Source organism: Mustela lutreola, chromosome X (assembly GCF_030435805.1).
Source record: "Mustela lutreola isolate mMusLut2 chromosome X, mMusLut2.pri, whole genome shotgun sequence".
NCBI lineage: Eukaryota > Metazoa > Chordata > Mammalia > Carnivora > Mustelidae > Mustela > Mustela lutreola.
Window position 1 is genome coordinate 81165468 of NC_081308.1, and position 17081 is coordinate 81182548.

At 36.7% G+C, this 17081-nt stretch overlaps 1 protein-coding gene across 9 annotated transcripts in view; it reads left to right on the forward strand.

The window, feature by feature from the left end:
* Nucleotides 1–17081, forward strand: part of DIAPH2 (diaphanous related formin 2) — a 1001991-nt gene that overhangs the window by 745944 nt on the left and 238966 nt on the right. For all 9 annotated transcript variants that reach the window (XM_059156886.1, XM_059156884.1, XM_059156888.1 and 6 more), the window contains one exon: nt 633–797. In XM_059156886.1, the coding sequence (XP_059012869.1) occupies nt 633–797 (165 nt within the window). The remainder of the gene's footprint in view (nt 1–632; nt 798–17081) is intronic.

A 17081-nucleotide genomic window follows, 5' to 3' on the forward strand; every position in this document is an offset into this window, starting at 1 on the left:
ATCCAAAAGATAACTGAGGCAGCTTTCTGGTATTTGTACTTATATGCTTTCATTTATCAAACATGTTTCACATGGTTAAACATTAGATAGTTCTGCCTAATTTACAGATTTCTAGAACTCATTAACCAATATAATAACTCTAGCAAGTTATAGACTGAATTGTGTCCCTGCAAAAATTCCTATGTTGAAGCCCTAACCCCCAAAATCTCAGAATGTGACTGACTGTATTTAGAGATAGGGTTTTAAAGAGACAGTTAAGTTAAAATGAGGTCCTTAAGGTGTACCCTACTCCAATATGACTAGTATCCTCATAAGAAGAGGACATGAGGACACAAACACAGGCAAAGGGACCAACATGTGAGGATATAGTGAGAAGGTGGCCATCTGTAAGCTAAGGAGATTGGCTACAGAAGAAACCAAACTTGTCAATACCTTGATATTGAATGTCTGGCCTCCAGAATTGTAAGAAAATACATTTCTGTTGTCTAAGCTACCCAGTCTGTGGTATTTTTTATGACGATCATTGCAAATTAATACATAAGTATTTATAAAAATGATGGTATACTTCAATCTTAATATCTGGTGATTGCCTTTAAGGTACTATTGGGTCATGGTCCTTAACAGAAAGCTACAGCTTTACAAAGAGTGCCAGAGACCAGTATGAAAAACTGTTCACCATGCACAATAACATGCTAAAGCTCTATGAGAATCTTGGAGAATACTTTATTTTTGACTCTAAGACAGTGAGCATCGAAGAGTTCTTTGGTGATCTCAGCAACTTCCGAACTTTGTTTCTGGTGAGTAATACATCTTAAAGGATTGCAAGTCCTGTTGCTTGTGTTTTTTTAAATAGTCTCTTCTATTAGCATTTTATGTACCTATTGATCATATTGACTTCATGTTATAGGCCTTTAGCAGGAATGGACAGATATTTTATACCTGTGACATAGATAAAAATGGTTGGCTGGCTTAATATATAATGGAGACTTAAATGAACTATCTTCAACTTTAGATATATATGGGAATTTCTCTACTGAAATTTTGTAAGAATGAATGAATTGGTACTTAAATTATGTTAATTTTTATATAGCATAGTATTGTAATTTGACCTAGCTTAAAAATTAATATCTAAAGTCATCTTTCACTTAATACATTAAAATGCTATGATTTGTGAGCAAGTTTTTGTCATAGTCTTTATAAGAAATCAACTCTACAGTAGACTATAAAAATGACTTGTAATATTCACATTTTCTTTCATAATGTAGGCTCCTGTTTCAAACTATTAACTCTTGGGGATAACAGGAAATACTAGCATTAGTTAGAGATGGGTAGTCAGGGTGCCAGTTATGAAGCTAGAGGGAAGCAAAAGCTTTACTGTATAAATGTTGTGGAAGTAGTTCTCTGCATCTAGTGAAAAAGGAGAAGAGCACAGACTCTGACTATGATAGTGGTAGATACATGTAATAGTTGATACCAAATAAGTAAGGTTTCATGTATTTAAAAGAAGAAATTCTAGCAATTATCCGCAACAGGAAGATCAATTAGCAAACAAATTCATTGCAGTTTGAGATACATATCTATTCCAAAAGCAGTTATTTGCTAAAAAAGGCTTGCTCTATTAATTGAATATGTTGTGCCATGAAATTGGATTGGGGTATGACTTGCACAGTCTGTGAAATACAGATATTTTTGTGGAAAGCGTTTGCTTTTATCTACTGAGCTGGGACATATAACCCAGAGCACATCCTATTTTTGGTGATAGAAGCTTAAAAAAGCTTTCATAAATATGATCATTTGTCTCTTTTTTTTCTGAGAATTTTAGCTTATTTTGGTCTCTGGTCTTTACCCCCTTAATAGACACACATATTTAACTTTTTAGCTGGCCAGTAAGTCGTAAAATGTGTTCTGGCAATGACTCACCCAACTATTTTCAAAACTTAAAAGCTGTAAGTATGACATGAACCTGTGCATACCTACATTATATCTACTTGGACTATTTTCAAGAAGAAAACAAATATGTTGAAAAGGAATGGAGATTAGAAAATACACTTCAGTTGACACACTGAAAAGATAAATCCAATAAATTATTTTGTAACATCAGTGTGGGTAACTGGATGTAATTATAGTTAATATTGTCAATCTCCTATTAAAAAGTACCTTGTTTTAGTGGATTGGATGTGAAAACTGTCACATGAGTGGCCCTCACCTCCCTGATGCAGTCATAGAATAGAATTTGATGTACTCCCATTGTATAGCATCTGTTTAAGGACAATTCCTGTATTGCAGCCTGTTGCTTAGAAATCTTGCTAAGAACTAGAATTAGAATTATATTACTTCTCAATCAAAAGTTTTTTTTGTTTGTTTTTTGGTGGTGGTTTTTTGTTTGTTTGTTTTTTGTTTTTTTGATGTGATGATGTAATTTTTAAGAAGACCTGATTCAGTGACCAGGCGTTGTCACTAATAAGCTGTGTGAATTTATATAAGTCATTTATCTTTTGTAGCTACTTATTTTTTTAACTAAAATGAAGTGATTTTACTCCTGATCTCTAAGAATTTATTCCTCTTTAGAAGTCTGTGAGCCACAGAATTGCAGAGAGTCATGTGAATTACATAGATAAATAGGATATATTTGTCTACTGACTTCACTGTATGTATAGCTTGAGTATAGGAAAGTATTTTGTCACAAATTATTCTCATTGTAAGTCAGTTGACATTCTGAAGTCCATTTTCGTGTACATTTACGTTAATTTCTTTAGACCGTGCTAAGATTGATTTTAAAGATTTCAAAATAGGTAACTATTTCCTATAATGTGTCCTGGTCAGCCACTGCCCTCTGCCTTTCAGAACACTATTACTATCATTTTTATCTGCAAATCATTATTGACTTGCTGGCATGAGAGCCAAGTGTGCAGCTTATTAGTTGTTTTGAACTTGGGTCGGTTAGGTATTCTCTCTGGGCATCAGTTCCCTCATTTATAAAATACAGGTGATAATTCCTGACATATCTTTCTCAACACTATGTGAAAACACCTCATAACCTATGCAATGCAGATGGAGAACATTATTAGTCATATTCTACCCATATATTTGATGATTATTTATTGAGAACTGTTTTGATTTTGGTAATGCTCTAGTCCAGAGATAAAAGGAAAATAATAATCTCTATCTATGAATGAAAAGAGACAGGTAAGTAAATACAATGTAATTTGATAGTGCTGCCTTAGGAGTATCAAGGTGCTATAGTAATGCAAGGGAAGAACTGCCTAACCGTTCCTGAGCTGGCCTGAGGAGCCTTCACAGAGAAAGTGACATTTGGGCAGAGTCTGGAAAAACCCATAGGTGTTTGACAAGTAGATTTTGACAAGCAGATTTAAAGCTTTTACACCTTACCTATAATAAGCTGAACACTCCTAAATCAACATCACCAACTTCAGTCAATCATGTTCACCATGTTCCTGTTTCATAGTGAACATGAAATGATTTCACTCTCCCAGGGGAGGGAAGAACCCAGAAAGAGAGACAAAAATTGTGATCGCCAAAAGTTCCCATTTTCTTAGTGTTTTCTGTATATGGCCTCAGGCTTCCTACTGCTAAAAGCATATTGGACTATACATGGAAGCAATAAAATACCAGTATTGCTGAGAAGAAAATAAGAGTTCTGATTCATATGCTACCAAAAATTACTTCCAGATGAGCTCAGAGTTTCATCCTGGGAGATTTATTTGGCATGTGCAGCATAAACAAAATGCACATAGCAAAAAGTCTTCCTCAGAGAGGTATCATCTAAAGGATGGAGAGAATGGAAATAAACAAAAGGGTTTGACATAGCACATTCAAATTAATGGAAGCAAAATTGGGTAATCTCTTTGAGATGCTGCTATATTAATTATTCATATCATTCATGTTATTTGTTACTCAATTGAGGATGTTAAACATATTCAAGATGCTTGTCCTGTATATTAGCATGAAGATATATGTAATTGGAAACATTTCTAAATTCAGAATTAAGTCTCTCTTTCTAGTTAGTTTCCCGACATCATCAGAATTAAAAAAAAACGTTTATAATATATTCAAGATTAATTAATAATCCCTAAATTTATGTTGAATATTTTGTAGAAGAAAATAAAATTCCACATTTATAAAAGGTTTAGACCTCTTTTTTTGCTTATTCTTCTTTATGCTTCAGTTAGTTCAAACAGTTGGCTACAGTCTTTTTTCTTTTGAAATACTTTGAATAGAATATCCAAAATCAATGAACCTTATGTTTCACTGCCATGCAGTACCTTGCTTAGGCATAAAAATTAATTTCAGCTATTGGGAAAGTGTTTGAGGCAAGTATTATACTTTAGTAACCTTCATAGATCCAAATAAATTACAGAGAATATTTCTTTTGTCTTTTAAATCTGGCAGTTTCCTAAGGATTCTGTATGTTTTTGTTTTATTTTTTAAAGACCAATATGTTACCCAGGCACACAATTTATTTTTGTTTTGTGTATGTTCTCTTTCTATATCTCATACATTGGACATAAAGGCAAAAGGCTTTATAGAATTAATAGATTCATTTACATAACTTAAGAAAACATTATCATTACTATTAATCATGCTGGAAGATTTCCCCTCAACAAAATAAGTATTTGCTGCTATTCATTTGATAAATAAACTTTAACATTTTTTAATCAGAATTTCCTCTAACAATTTTTGAATAGCTCTTAGATGAATATTAAAATGATTAAGTCTCAGGAGGCTAAGTGATAGCTGCATTTATATCATCATTCAGTCTTCTTGCTTCTATCTCCTAAATGTCTTACAGTCCATTCATTTCTTTCCAGCCCACTGATGCTATTTCGTTCTGGGCCTCTACTGCCTCTCAGCTAGACTATTATAATGATGTTCTTGATTGGTATCTGTGTCTGCTTCTCTTTTACTTCTAATCCATTTGCAACATTAAAGTCAGAATAAAACTGAAAACAAAACAAAGAAGACAGTGTTACTTTCCTGACTTAAAATTCTTTAATGAATTCTCTGTAGCCTCAGGATGAAATCTAAATTGTTTAAAATCAAAGTGGCTTCTAAAATCAAAAGAAGTATGGTTGCTTACAGACCAGACCATCTAGGCTTGGCTGACTGAGCCATAATCACTTAATGTGAATTATCCTCCCAGGCTGGCCGAAGGTGAAGTATGAAAGTGGAAGCAGCAAAAGAAGACAACACCAAGTGTCTAAGGGGACCTGAGCCTCTTAGAACAGAGAGAAACTTTGGGAGCACAGTATTAAAACTAAATGAAGGCTTAAAGGCAAATGTGTGACTGTCATTATGCCTTAGTTGTTCCCATAGCTAGTATGGCATGAGGAGTTATAAAACTGAGGTTATTCTTTTTTTTTTAATTTATTTTTTATAAACATATAATGTATTTTTATCCCCAGGGGTACAGGTCTGTGAATCGCCAGGTTTACACACTTAACAGCACTCACCATAGCACATACCCTCCCCAATGTCCATAACCCCACCCCCCTCTCCCACACCCCCTCCCCCCAGCAAGCCTCAAAAACTGAGATTATTCTTATCTTAATTCTCATTTAGGGGTGATCTTCCTTCTATCTTAAGTAATTGTCCTTTCAAAATCTAAGCTTGCATGAGAGCTATGTACCTTTCTTGGTTGATGGAGATATTTAATTTTGATAAGCTCTCATTTCTCTCAAGTCATCTTCCTCTTTATAAGGCCTCAATCATGTCTAAATCCAAAATATAATTGGAAAGCCAAAGTGAACACCTGTAGTTCGTTAAACCCAAAAGACTAAACTGATATATACAGAACATTTTTATTCATTCATTACAGGAAATTTGCCTTTAAAGGAATGAGGCTGAAATTTTGCATAAAAAGATTGTGTATATATAATCTCTGATCCAAGAAGACTAAGTTATTTTGACACATTTTTAAAGCTTCAGTTTACAAAGTACTTGACATTTAAAGGAAACTTTAGTGTGGTATTACAGAAATGGTGGACTTACATACGAAACCAAATATATTCTTTAATAAAGGAGAGTAATCAGTAATATAAACTCTGTTATCTAAAGTTCCATCATCCAAAATCTCTGTTAGATGCCTCATAATTTGATGTATCTTTGTTTTGCCAATATAATGATAATTAATAATTGTAAAGATACTTTTGAGAAACTCCAAAAAGCCTGATGTGCCTCTCGAATAGTATAGCTTTATTTGTAAGCTAAGTATCTCCAGGCCTCAGCAGCTGTGAGTCCAGATGGCGGTCATGTCAGTAACAATAATCCGGACATCCCAAATTCTCTCTTCTTTACCTCTGCTGGCAGGACTCAAGCTCCCTGCGAAGTTTCCACTCCAACAAGTACATCAGGAGTCATCTTATATGGGCTCAGAAGATGTTAGCTATAGTTATGACTTGACATTTGCCCACAAATATTTGAGTGCCTGCTAGTCTAGGATGATGGGAATGTAGCAGTGAACAAAATAGGCAAAGCCCTGATGGTCCAGTCCTGCTTCCACTCTGGCTCCCCTCTGCCTTTTGCTGGCAAACCTGTATGGGGCCGCCCTCAGTGAAAATCCATCTGGACCAAGGTTGCAGTCAGAGATATTGCTCCAGTTTGCCACCAGTCCTGGTAGTACCATAGTGGTGGTATGCTCAGTGCAAAGTTAGCTGTGTTCACAGCACACTTCATAAAAACAGTTCCTTTTGCTTTTCTTCTGATCCCTTTCCCCTTAAAGGCTTAAAAAGTTTTCAAGTCCTAGAGACCTCAAAGCAATCCTAAATCCATAAGCCCTTCCATTCCCCTCCATCCTTCCTTTTGTTCTGTCACATAGGGATGTATGTAACTTCTTCTAGAAGCCAAGGACAAATAACCAGCATAAATCCTTTCATGCAAATCCCACCAACTACCTCTCTCTAATCACACACAGACACACACACACACACACACACACACACACACACACATCCCTTTGAGTTCAACTGGGACCACCTTACCTATGTAGCCTTAGGGTTATTTTGATCTGTTGCAACTCTTTGAAAATAGGCAATTCATATAAAATATATGGTAACTCTGTTAAGCAGAACTTTTGACCAGAATTCATCATATTCCTCATTCACCAGCTGTGACAGAGAACAGACTTTACTGTATTATACAGGCATCGTTAATTTTTTTTTTTTTTTTTGGAAAAAGATACCACCTATCAACTGTTGTATTCTGTTTGACTACTTTCTTTGGGCCAGGAGTAGATGTCCATGTCCTATTTTTCTTATGCAATTGTTCCTTGTGTAAAAAAACTAAATATATCATGAGGAACTAAAGGAATATGTAATAAAGCAATATGTAATAGTGGCATACATGGTTTAAAGAGAACCACTTTAGAATAATATTGTAAACATTTAAAATATCATAAATGTTTCTAAAATATTTCTAAAAAGTTGTCAGAATTGCTTATGGCAAGATGAATATTGTCCTTTAAAAATCTAAGACAATGTCATAGTTAACACTGAAAAGATTAACAAAGTCAGTTCAATACCTTCTTTTCTTATTAAAGGTCTAGTAAGAACTAGAACCAGGAAACAAAATGCTTTTGCTTTAGTTCTAGCAACACCTCACATAGAATTTTTCAAGGAAGTGTTTCTCATAAACAAGTTATTACTGAATTATGTCCAAACATCAGGAAGTAAGAAAGTTATAAAATGAGCAGTAGAGTATACAAACTGACCTTTTCCATAGGCCTTGAGAATGGCCAAAGCTATTAATAATTACAACCTGAGCCAAAAGATCCCAAAAGCCAATTCTACTGGTACCACCAGTTTGTCTTCATTCTGCTTCATCCTTATTTATCTATTTGCTAATGATAATTTTATTAGAAAAGATGCCCTAGCCCCTGTACAAGGTAGTAGGAGGCAGGACTCTCCCTGGAATCCTGTCCATGGAGATCCTTTTGCCTCATCTGCCCACTTCCTCTTCTTCTCCCCTACCTTCACTACTTCCCCAATTACTTTACCAACTGTCCAAGAGGATTTTTACCCTAGTGCTTCCATTTTGGCCTAGATAACCCTTTAGTGTGCTTTCATACCCTGTAATGTATTCATTACCATATCTCAATCTTCACCATAAATTAGCCTACTCTAGATCAAACACAGGGCAGATCACTAACAACATATATGAGTGACAGTGAATTAATAATGCAATGAGTGAACCAAAGTACTAAAGATGAAAAATTAAAATGTTGGCTCCTCAGAGCTCATATTCTAATGGGAAAGACTGTCAAATGAACAAATACTAATAATGAAATGTACACAAAGAGCTCATGAGCACAGAAGAGAGAGTCATTTATTCTGATTTAAGGAAGGCTTTGAAGAGTAAGTGACATATGAACAGGGTCATCATTGTTTTTGCTACTGTATGGCCTTTCACATTTAATCTTTACCCTTTTCTTCTTCTCCACCTTGTTTGGTGTTTGTTTGTGGTGGTAAATATATATTGTTTCCTAGTTTTCCATGCTGAATTTAGAGTGGAAAAACAGCTATTTCATTTCTGGAGAAGCAGCTATCAGATCATTATTATGATCTACAAGTTATCCATTATATGCTTGGACAAACAGTAACCAAGCTTCAGTTACTTCTTAACTACCGACAGCTGTCCCGAGCAATAGACTAATTGATGCAGATTATCTAGGGTAACAACCGTTGCTTAAAGACTGACTTGTCTGGTGTGACTTTAGGACAGTCATAATGACCCAGGAATGATTTTGACCCGCTGGGAGACATTTGGCAAGGTCTAGAGACAATTTTGTCTATCATAACCAAGGAGGAGGTACAGCTGGCATTTAGTGGGTGAAGCCAGGAATGCTGCTAAACACCTTACAATGTATGTAGAGCCCCCACAATGAAGAAACAACAAAAGCAAGCCCCTTCCCTGAGCATGAGACTATGCAAACTGAGCAACCAAACCAACCCAGGGTTCTTCCAGCAAGTAAAAAGGTTGATGTTGGATGGATTAGAGCAGAGAACTAACAGTATCTACAAAATACACAACACAAAAGTACATTGCTCAATACTGAATTGTCAGAAGTTCCAAATTGTCAAAATACAAATAAGTATATATGTATTTGTGAAATGTGTGCTTTTGTTCATTTAAGTGTGTGTGTGTGTGTGTATATATATATATATATATATATATATATAAAAATAAATCATGGGGAAGAGCTACAATGGTGGAGTACTAGGAGGACCCTTGGCTTGCCTCCGCCCTAGAGCTAGATAAATATTACATCATTCTGAATAGCCAAGAAATCAATTTGAAGACTGACAGAACAAACTCTACAGCTAGAGGGAGAGAAGAGAGAAGAGGCCATATCATGGAAAGTAGGACGTGCTGAGATGTGTGGGGGTTGATAAAGATGGTGGATGCTGCAGAGGGGAGGGAGTCCTAGTTACGGGGAGAGAGAGCACACAGGGGATTGCACAAGGAAATCACTTCCCCAGCCATTGACTGGGAAAATGAGAAGGGCTGATTTTCAAATTTTTTTCAACCAAGGGGCCTCAAAGACTGGAGTTTTATAGGTCTGAGGCATAGCTAGTATGGAACCTGGTGGCTGCTACAGTGCTTCTGTGGAGAAGAAAGGCAGAGGGCCCAATAGCAGCCTACAGAAACTAAAAGTGCCTTAGGACACACTGGGAGAGTTAGATCACCCTTCCTGGAATGCATCTGGGAGAGGTGACATTGCCTGTCTAGGGATAAAAAAGCCGGCTGGTGCCATTACACTCCCATGCCCCTCAGCATCATGTAGAGACACATAATGAGGGCAGCTACCCTGGGCACGGGCTCTTTGCTGCACTTTACTCCAATATCCATGCCCCTGTGCTTTGGTGCCACTGCCTTCTGGAACAAACCTGCATCAGTCCCAACACAGTAAGACCTGCTCTCAGAGGACCAGTGTGGGACCCTGAAGTTTGGAGTTTTAAAACTCAGCCAGCCTGCCTGAGATAGAACACAGGTGCACTGTGTTGGCAGGTGGGCAGATGACCAGGACGCAGACAGGGTGAAGGCAGGGATCTGAGGGATTCCTAGGACGCACAGGGGAGAGTGTTCACTCTTCTGGGAGGGCTTCCCTGGACAAAAGTGGGTGCAAATCCCCCTCTCTGGTACCAGAGGGGCTGGTGCTATTTTTTCTCCCCTGTCCCCCAGCATAAACTAACTTCAGTAACTGGCACAGGGCCAGTAGTGGCAGCCTATACTGCTTACACCAAGCCCCAGCCCCCCACACTCTGCAGGTGCTGCTTTTATTGGTCAAGTGTGCCTGAGAAACAGAACAATGGGCCCCTCCCCCAGAAGACTAACACAAACCCACACACCATGTCTACTGACCATAGAGTTCTGCAAAGCTTCAGCACTACTAAAAGTAGCACCAGATCTCTTTTAGGAAGCCGACCAGAGCACACCTAGTTAATACTTCCCACACTTTGACCAAGGTCCAAACATGCCCCACTGTGGGCAAAGAGAAACTCTGCAGAGGACTGACCTGAGGGAAAGAGCAGCCAAAACACAGCGGCAGAGTGCGCACACAGAACGCACACACACAAGACACTTCCTGAAGTGCCAGGCCCTGGACAGTGTAGGACCTCTTCTTAATAAAGTCATTACTCTCAGGAGCAGAAAACATACAGGCTTTCCTAACACAGAGAAGAAGACAGAGACCTAGACAAAAGGCCAAGATGGAGGAGTTCATCCCAGAAGGAAGAACAAAAAAAAGGTCATGGCTAAGGATCTAATCAAAACAGATAGAAGTATTATGCATGATCCAGAATTTAAAGCAACAGTCATAAAGATACTAGCTGGACTTGAGAAGAGCACAGAAGACACCAGGGGGCCCCTTACAGGAAAGACAAAAGATCTAAAAACTAGTCAGCCTAAAATAAAAGATCCTGTAACTGAGATACAAAACCAACTGGATGTATTGCCCACAAGGATGGAAGAAGAGGAACAAGTAAGTGATACATAAAATAAAACTGTGAAAAGTAATGAAGCTGGAAAGAAGAGAGAAAAAAATGTGGGATCACAAATGTGAGCATAGGTACTCAGTGACTTCATTAAGCATAATAATATTCTTACCAAAGGAGTGCCAGAAGAAAAAGAGAGGGGAAAGGGGCAGAAGGTTATTTGAGGAAATTATAGTGATAAACTTCTCTGATCTGGGGACTGAAACACATCTAGATCCAGGAGGCATGGAGAACTCCCATCAAAGTCAACAAAAGCAAGCCAACACCAAGACATTGTAGTTAAATTTGTAAAAATTTAGAGATAAAGAAAAATTCCTACAAGCAACAAGAGAGAGGAAGTTTCTAACTTACAAGCAAAGACAAGGGATGACTCCACAGAAATGTGGCAGGCCAGAAAGGAGTGGTGTGATATATTCAATGTGCTGAATGCAAAAAATATGCAGCCAAGAATACTCTATCTACCAAAGCTGTTATTTGGAATAGAAGGAGAGATAAAAAGCTTCCCAGAAAACAAAAACTAAAAGAATTTATGGCCACCAAACCAGCCCTTCAAGGAGTATTAAAGGGGACACTTTGGGTGGGAAAGAATGACCAGAGGTGACAGAGACTAGAAAGAAACAGAGAAAATCACCATAAACAACAAAACAAGCAATAAAATGGCATGAAATTTCTATCAATAATCCCTTTGAATGTAAATGGACTAAATGCTCCAATGAAAAGACATAGGGTGTCAGAATGGATAAGAAAATAAGACCCATATCGATGCTGCCTACAAGAGACTCATTTTACACCTAAAGACACCTCCAGATTGAAAGTGAAGGGCTGGAGAACCATTTATCATGCTAATGGATGTCAAAAGAAAGCTAGAGTAGTCATACTTAGACAAACTAGATTTTAAAGCAAAGATGAAGAAGGGCACTATATCGTAATAGAAGAGGACTATCCAACAAGAAGACCTAACAATTGTAAATATTTATGCCTCCAACTTAGGAGCATCCAAATATGTAAAACGATAGCAAATATAAGGGAACTCATGTATAATAGTACATTAATAATGGACATTAACATTCCATTAAATCAATGGACAGATCATCTAAGCAGAAAAATCAATAGGGAAACAATGGCTTTGAATAACACACTGGACCAGATGGACTTCACAGATCTATTGAGAACATTTCAACCTAAAGCAGCAGAATACATATTATACTGAAGTGCCAGTAGGACATTCTCCAGAATAGATCACATACTGGGTCACAAAGCAACTTCAATAAGTACAAAAAGATAATGCCATGCATATTTTCCAGCCACAGTGCTATGAAAATTGAAGTCAACCACAAGAAAAAAATTGGAAAGTCTATAAAGACATGGTGGTGAAAGAACATCCTATTAAAGAATGAATGGATTGACCAGGAAATTAAAGAAGAAATTTAAAAATACATTGGAACAAGTGAAAATGAAAACATGATAGTCCAAAACCAACACCTAAAGCTGGAAGAAATAGAAAACTTGAACAGACTGATAACTAGCAAAGAAATTATATCAATAATCAAAATCTCTCCACAGACAAAAGTCCAGGGCCAGATGGTTTCACAGGGGAATTATAGTGAACATTTAATGATGGCTTAATACTTATTCTTCTAAAACTATTCCAAAAAATAGAAATGGAAGGAAAACTTCCAAACTCATTCTATGAGGTCAGCATTACCTTGATTCCAAAACCAGACAAACACCCCACTAAGAAAGAGAATTATAGGCCAATATCCCTGATGAACATGAATGCAGAAATTCTCAACAAAATACTAACAAATTGAATCCAACTGTACGTTAAAAAAATCATTCACCACAATCAAGTGGGACTTACTCCTGTGGTGCCAGGGTGGTTTAACATTCCCAAATCAGTCAACATAATACACCACATTAATAAAAGAAAGGATAAGAACCATATGATACTCTCAATAGATGCAGAAAAAGCACTTGACAAAGTACAGTGTCCATTCTTTTTTTTAATTTAAAGTTAGTTAACATATAGTGTATTATTAGGCTCAGGGTAGAGTTTAGTGATTTCATCAGCTGCATATAACACCCAGTGTTCATTACATCATGGGCTCTCCTTGATGCCCATCACCCAGTTACCCCATACCCCCCCCCACCAACCTCCCCTCCAGTAACGCTGTTTGTTTCCTATAGTTAAGAGTCTCTCATGGTTTGTCTCCCTCTCTGTTTTCATCTTATTTTATTTTATTTTTCCTTCCCTTCCCCTGTGTTATCCATTTTGTTTCTTAAATTCCACATGAGTGAAATTATATATTTTTGTTTCTCTGTCTGACTTACTATGTTTAACATAATACAGTCTAGTTCCACCCATGTAGTTGCAAATTATAAGATTTCATTCTTTTTGATAGCTGAGTAATATACCACCATAGAGATATACCACTTCTTTATCCATTCATCCACTGATGGACATCTGGGTTCTTCCCATATTTTGACAGTTGTGGACATCTGCATCCATTCTTGATAAAAGCCCTCAACAAAGTAGGGATAGAGGGAACATACCTCAGTATCATAAAGGCCATAAACCAAAGCCCCACAGCTAATATACTTAATGGGGAAAAACCAAGAGCTTTTCTTCTGTGGTCAGGAATATTACAGGGATGTCCACTCTCACCATTGTTAGTTAACATAATACTGGAACTCCTTGCCTCAGCAGTCACACAACAAAAAGAAATAATAGGCGCCCAAATTGGCAAGAAAGAAGTAAAACTTTCACTATTCACAGAAGACATGATACTCTATGTAGAACACCTGAACGACTCCACCAAAAAATTAATAGAACTGATAAATGAATTGCATGAAGTAACAGGTTACAAAATCAATGTACAGAAGTCTCTTTCATTTTTATACACCAGTAATGAAGCAGCAGAAAGAGAAATCAGAGAATCAATTCCCTCTACAGTTCCACCAAAAACTATTTTAAGATATCTAGAAATAAACCTAACTAAAGAGGTAAAAGATCTGTACTCTGATTACTATAGAACATTTATCAAAGAAATTGAAGAAGACACAAAAAAATGGAAAAATATTCCACACTCATGAATTGGAAGAGCAAATATTGTTAAAATGTCTATACTACCCAAAGCAATCCTCCACACATTTAATGCAAACCCTATCAACATAACACCAGAAATTTTCACAGAGCTAAAACAAACAGTCCTAAAATTTGTATGGAACCACAAAGGACCCCAGATAGCCAAAACAATCTTTAAAAAGAAAAGCAAGGCTTAGAGGCATCACAGTTCTGGACTCTTGAGTTATATAACAAAGCTGTAGTGATCAAGACCATATGGTACTAGCACAAAAACATACATAGATCAATGGAACAGAATAGAGAGCCCAGAAATAGACACACAATTATATGGACAACTAATCTGCACAGCAGGAAAGACTATCCAGTGGAAATAGGACAGTCTCTTCAACAGATGGTTTTTGGGAAAACTGGACAGCTCCATGCAAAAGAATGAAATGTGACCACTTTCTTATACCATACACAAAAATAAATGTAAAATGGATGAAAAACCTAAATGTGAGATCCAAATCCATCAAAATCCTAGAAGAGAACCCAGGCAGTAAGCACTTTGACATAGGCCAGTTCAACTTGTTACTAGATAATGTCTCATGGGGCCCGGGAAACAAAGGCAAAAATGAACTATTAGGACTCCATCAAGATAAAAATATCTGCACACTGAAGGAAACAATCAACAAAACTAAAAGATAACCTTTGGAATGGGGAATGATATTTACAAATGACATCAGATAAAGGGTTAGTATCCAAAATATATAAAGAACTTATATAATTCAACACCCAAAATTAATAATCCAATTAAAATATAGGCAGAAGACATGAATAGACATTTTTCCAAAGAAGACAAAGGGATAGCTAACAGACATATGAAAAGATATTCAATATCACTCATCATCAGGAAAATATAAATCAAAACTATAATGAGGTATCAGCTCACACTTGTCAGAACAGCTAAAATCAACACAAGAAACAGATGTTGGCAAGGTTGAGGAGAATAGGGAAACCTACACTATTAGTGGGAATGAAAGCTGGGGCAGCCACTCCGGAGAATAGTATGGAGGTTCCTCAAAAAGTTAAAAATAGAGGTACCCTATAATCCAGTAATTACAGTGTTAGGTATTTACCCAAAGGACACAGAAATACTGATTCGAAAGAGCACATGCACCCCAGTGTTTATAACAGCATTATGAGCAATAGCCAAATTATGGAAAGAGCCCAAATGTCCATCAACTAATGAATGGATAAAGAAGTAGTGGTATAGATGCAAAATGGAATATTCCTCAGCCATAAAAAAAAAAAACAAAATCTTGCCATTTGCAAGGATGTGGATGGAGTTAGAGTTTATTATACTAAGCAAAATAAGCCAGTCAGAAAAAGACAGGTACCATATGAGTTCACTCATATGTGGAATTTAAGAAATAAAACAAAACATATTGGGGAGAAAAAAGAGAGAGACAAACCAGAAAATGGACTCTTAGCTATAAAGAAGAAACTGAAGGTAGCTGGAAGAGAGGTGGGCAGGGGGATGGGGTGAATGAGGGATGGGCATCAAGGAGGGCACTTGTGATTAGCACCAGGTGTTATATATAACTGATGAATCACTAAGTTCTGCTCTCGAAACTAATATTGCTCTATATGTTAACTAACTGGAATTTAAATAGCAACAAACACAATAAAAATAATGATAAAAAATAAAAATCATGGGAAATAGAAATACAAATAGAACCCATTCTTCATTTATTTTCAAGTTACACTTTCCTGTTTGTTTTCTGTCTTTAGCTGGAATATATACTTAGATAAGACAGCTCTGCTTTTCCAGCTTGCTTTTTCTCATTAATTACTGTTTATGTTACTAACATTCTAAGCTTAATGTAGATGGGGAGAATGAGACAGTGAACTCTAAGCATAATTATTAGGAAAATTATATTCTGTGTTAAACACAGTCAGTACTGGGGAAAGAAAACAACGGTGCCAAATGGAATGACCACATGAAAGTGGCTGAGCAGTTTCTCTATTGATCTTAAGGTTCCTTGTACAATTAGTATTTTAGATTTAGATTTTGGCATTATAGTTTTTTTTTTCTATAGGAATCACTGAATTTTCCTGTTTAAAAGACTTCACAAGGGGTTCCTGGGTGGCTCAGTCACTTGAGTTTGAGTGTCTGACTCTTGATAGGCTCAGGTCCTGATCATAGAGTTGTGAGGTGGAGCCCTGCATCAAGCTCTGCACTCAGCACAAAGTCTGCTTATCTCTCTCCCTACCCTTCTATGCCTCCCCATTTGCTCCTGTGTGTGCATACACAGACGTGCTCTCTCTCTCACTAAAATAATTAAATAAATTAAATACTTTTAAAAACAAAAGACTTTGCTAGTTACAATTAGGTGATCTTCTTACACAACCTTTTTTTTTATAGGCTGTATATCGTTATATGGTATAGGAGAAATAAAAATGAATTCTGTCCTACTTGAGAGAAAGAGTCTTGCCAAGAACATTATCATTTCAGTTAAATAATCCTAACATTAATTTTCTAGAATATGAATGATTTGCAGACATGAACTTTACCTAGAAGTGTGGCACTCTGTCTGCTTTTAGGCATGGGTCAAATTCAAAACTTAAAGGAGGAAACTAATGAGATAATAAGATGTCCATCCTTTTCCTAATAGTTCTAAAGCTATGGCTCTTGTCCTTGTTAGGTAAGTAAATTAACGCCTGTCCTTTTTCAAGAGAAAACAAAGCAAAACAGTGCCTCGTACAAATACTGATTCAACCTCAATTACTACTTCCCCAAGGAAGATAGACATTTACATCCTAAAATGAGTTTCTAGACAGGAAGCTCTGATAAAAGATGGGATTTATAGTAAAGCGTGTAGTGGGATAAAAGCATAGTTTCAGTGGCAAAAATTGGAAAAATTATAAAGAACTTACAAAAATATTTAGTTCATCTTGGATTCCTTTCATCTTGGTCCTGTTCTCTGCCAGCTGTCAGCTAGTTG